Consider the following 2725-nt stretch of genomic DNA (forward strand, 5'->3'; position numbering starts at 1 on the left):
CGAGCTCTGCACTCTAGCATTTTGTGGATAACAGCATTAGTAAAGGTCGTGTGTAATCGTACAATGAGTACTAGATTGTGATTGGAAACTGAATTTTCGGAATTTCAGTTGTGTTGATGGACCTACCAAGTTGGTACTTGTTGATTGAGTAACTTGTTCTTTGCTGATATTCGTAGTACCTACTTTGCAAATTTCATCACTGATGTGTATATTTTGAATCCAGATATCCAGGTTGATTGGTTGCAGTTCTGCAGAGGCACCATGCCTGCTGGTGACAACCCGCACTCGATATCAGAGAAAAAGGCAGCACTGAGGGAGTCACCTAAGCAATCCAAGAATGATGTTAATCAGCAAGCCAGAGCTTCTACATTTCCTAAAGACAAAGTTGCTGGGACCGTTGGCATCAAGAGGCCGCAACCTAACGCCCCCCTGAGCCTAACCAACCAGCACGCGCCAGGAAATCCTGGGGCAAATGGCCATCTCGTGTATGTGCGCAGGAAGCTTGAAACAGACCAAAACAAAGGAGGCGCTTCTGCTGGTGCAGAGAGTGCCAATTCTGTGAGCTCAAAGAAACCTGCTACTGGTGGACCGCAGGAGCAAAGTTTGAAGCTTCAGAACAGTGCAACTCATGCCCAAGCAGCTCCTGTTTCCGCGTCTCCTGCTGCAGCTGCTGCTACCGCCAATGCGTCTCATACTCAATCAGCTCCTGTTTCCGCGTCTCCTGCTGCAGCTGCTGTGTCTCATACTCAATCAGCTCCTGTTTTTGTGCCTCCTGCTGCTACTGTCCCTGCTTTGCACCCTGCAAGTTTGCCGGCTCACCTCTCTCTTGCGAAAGAGTCTCCAGGAGTGGTTACTGCTACCACCCCTGCATTGCACTCTGCAATTTTGCCAGCTCACCTTTCTCTTGCGAAACAATCTCCAGGGAAGGCTACTGTTCATCCAGGTGTTGTTGTGACTGCTAGTCCGCCACACCGCCATGTTGTGTCTACCGCAATGCCTCAGAACCTTACAGCTGCTAATACATCGCCTTGTAATGTTGCGGCTACTAGTACAGCACCCCGCGATGCTGTAGCTACTACTACAACACGTAATCCCGCCAATCCGCAAAGGTCAGGCGATCCAGATTGGAAAGCAAGGTTTCTTCGGCTGCAGGCATTCCTGAGGAATAATGAGCAATCAGGACAGGAAGAATACATCCGCAGTAAGTTCGTTATTCTTAGCTGACAACAAATTCACCACAACTGCTATCTAAAACATGTGTCCTTTGTCTGAACTGTAGTGCTCCAGTCTTTGTCATCTGCTGGCCGGAGCAAGCATGCCATTGAGCTGGAGAAACGAGCAGTGAATCTCTTGATCGAAGAAGGTATTCTTCAATCTGATAAATCTTTTTTTGCAGCTTTGGACTTGCATTTTAACATTGCTCCAGTTATTTGTATTTTCAAATGTTGATCAGCCTGAATCTGTTTACGATAGCTTGAGCGTTTGGCTTTACATGTTTCCTTGTCCCCTTCAGGAAAGGAGCTGCAAAAGATGAAAGCTCTGAATGTACTTGGGAAGCTTCCGCCCACCGACCATCCATCGCTACCAACTCAGCCAACTTTTGGTATGCGTCTGCCGTTCCAGCCATTCCCAGCCCGCCGCTGAGAAGAGCGGAAAATCAGATACGTCACCGCATAACGAGTGTTCTGAAGCTTTCTCATGACGAACTCTTGCCCCCTGAATGCTGCAACATGGTCAGTGTGTTTTTTGCCTGTGTGAGCTGTGAGCATAAGCTTTTCATGCGTATGTCCAAGACCTAATGGTAGCTGAACAGACAGCCCTCTCATGGTGCCGAAAGCGCATAATAGCGGTGCACCTATGCCCGAACTTTGATGGATCTGATGTAACCATGAACCCCACAGGTAGATAACTGCTGTGAACATGGGGCATGTGGTTCACAGGCTCCCCTAATCTCTGACCAGCATATTCAACGGGTTGCACTGACGTAGGCAGTGCCAGTATTATTTGTGCGCGTTGCATCTTGTTTAATTGCACGGGTGGGGGATCAAGCCATCAAGGTAGGAACTCCGTCAGCAACAAATAAAAGAAGAGCTAATTTGACTAAGATGCTTCATTATTGATGCTTATATATACAATACACCGTAACCATGACGAGACCACGACTATTAATAACGAGTTTATCGCTTAAATACGGATTGGGACAGGCATGCTCCCTCCCAACCAGCACATCATATTTGATCTTATGTTTACGCACAGTAGCAATGATATAGTTTTTGATCTTCTCTGATTCTCTCTATCTTCTCACTACTAGTTCTTGTAGACCAACAAATTCTCAATAATATGGAGAAATGGAAGTTTTACATGATGCCTTGTCACTCAACCTAAACGGAGCCATTTATGGATGGAGGTTTTTACCTCTTTGCTTTGTTGTCATCTCTGTAACTTCGCTAGCATACTGAACCTCAGCCGCCTGAATTGAGCATGGCTATCAGAATATCAGATATTTTCAAATTACATACACCATTCTAAGACTTCAGGACATCGACACCGTCAAGGAGATCAAACTAAGCTTCGGAGCATAAGATCAAATATGATGTGCTGGTTGGTCTACAAGACGAAGGAGCTTCCAAGCATGGCGCGAGGTTGGTCTACAAGACGAAGGACCGTCTGCGACTTTGCTGCGCCAATAGCATAAGATCAAATATGATTGTACCCCCATACCATT

General features: G+C 46.5%; 1 protein-coding gene across 1 annotated transcript; it reads left to right on the forward strand.

The window, feature by feature from the left end:
• The first annotated feature begins 225 nt into the window (after positions 1–225).
• LOC119311488 (transcriptional regulatory protein AlgP-like) lies at positions 226–2018 on the forward strand. The gene is made up of 3 exons (XM_037587117.1): positions 226–1201; positions 1280–1363; positions 1514–2018. The coding sequence occupies exons 1-3, from the start codon at positions 262–264 to the stop codon at positions 1642–1644; spliced, it is 1155 nt and encodes a 384-aa protein (XP_037443014.1). The 5' UTR covers positions 226–261; the 3' UTR covers positions 1645–2018.
• Positions 2019–2725: the final 707 nt, after the last annotated feature.

The sequence above is a fragment of the Triticum dicoccoides genome, chromosome 5B, assembly GCF_002162155.2.
Source record: "Triticum dicoccoides isolate Atlit2015 ecotype Zavitan chromosome 5B, WEW_v2.0, whole genome shotgun sequence".
NCBI lineage: Eukaryota > Viridiplantae > Streptophyta > Magnoliopsida > Poales > Poaceae > Triticum > Triticum dicoccoides.

Bases quoted from the DNA above. Each gene is read 5' to 3' on its own strand.
- LOC119311488 (XM_037587117.1), top strand. From the start codon at position 262: ATGCCTGCTGGTGACAACCCGCACTCGATATCAGAGAAAAAGGCAGCA. The intron at 1,202-1,279 runs GTAAGTTCGTTA...TCTGAACTGTAG, and splicing joins ACAGGAAGAATACATCCGCA to TGCTCCAGTCTTTGTCATCT. The intron at 1,364-1,513 runs GTATTCTTCAAT...TGTCCCCTTCAG, and splicing joins GAATCTCTTGATCGAAGAAG to GAAAGGAGCTGCAAAAGATG.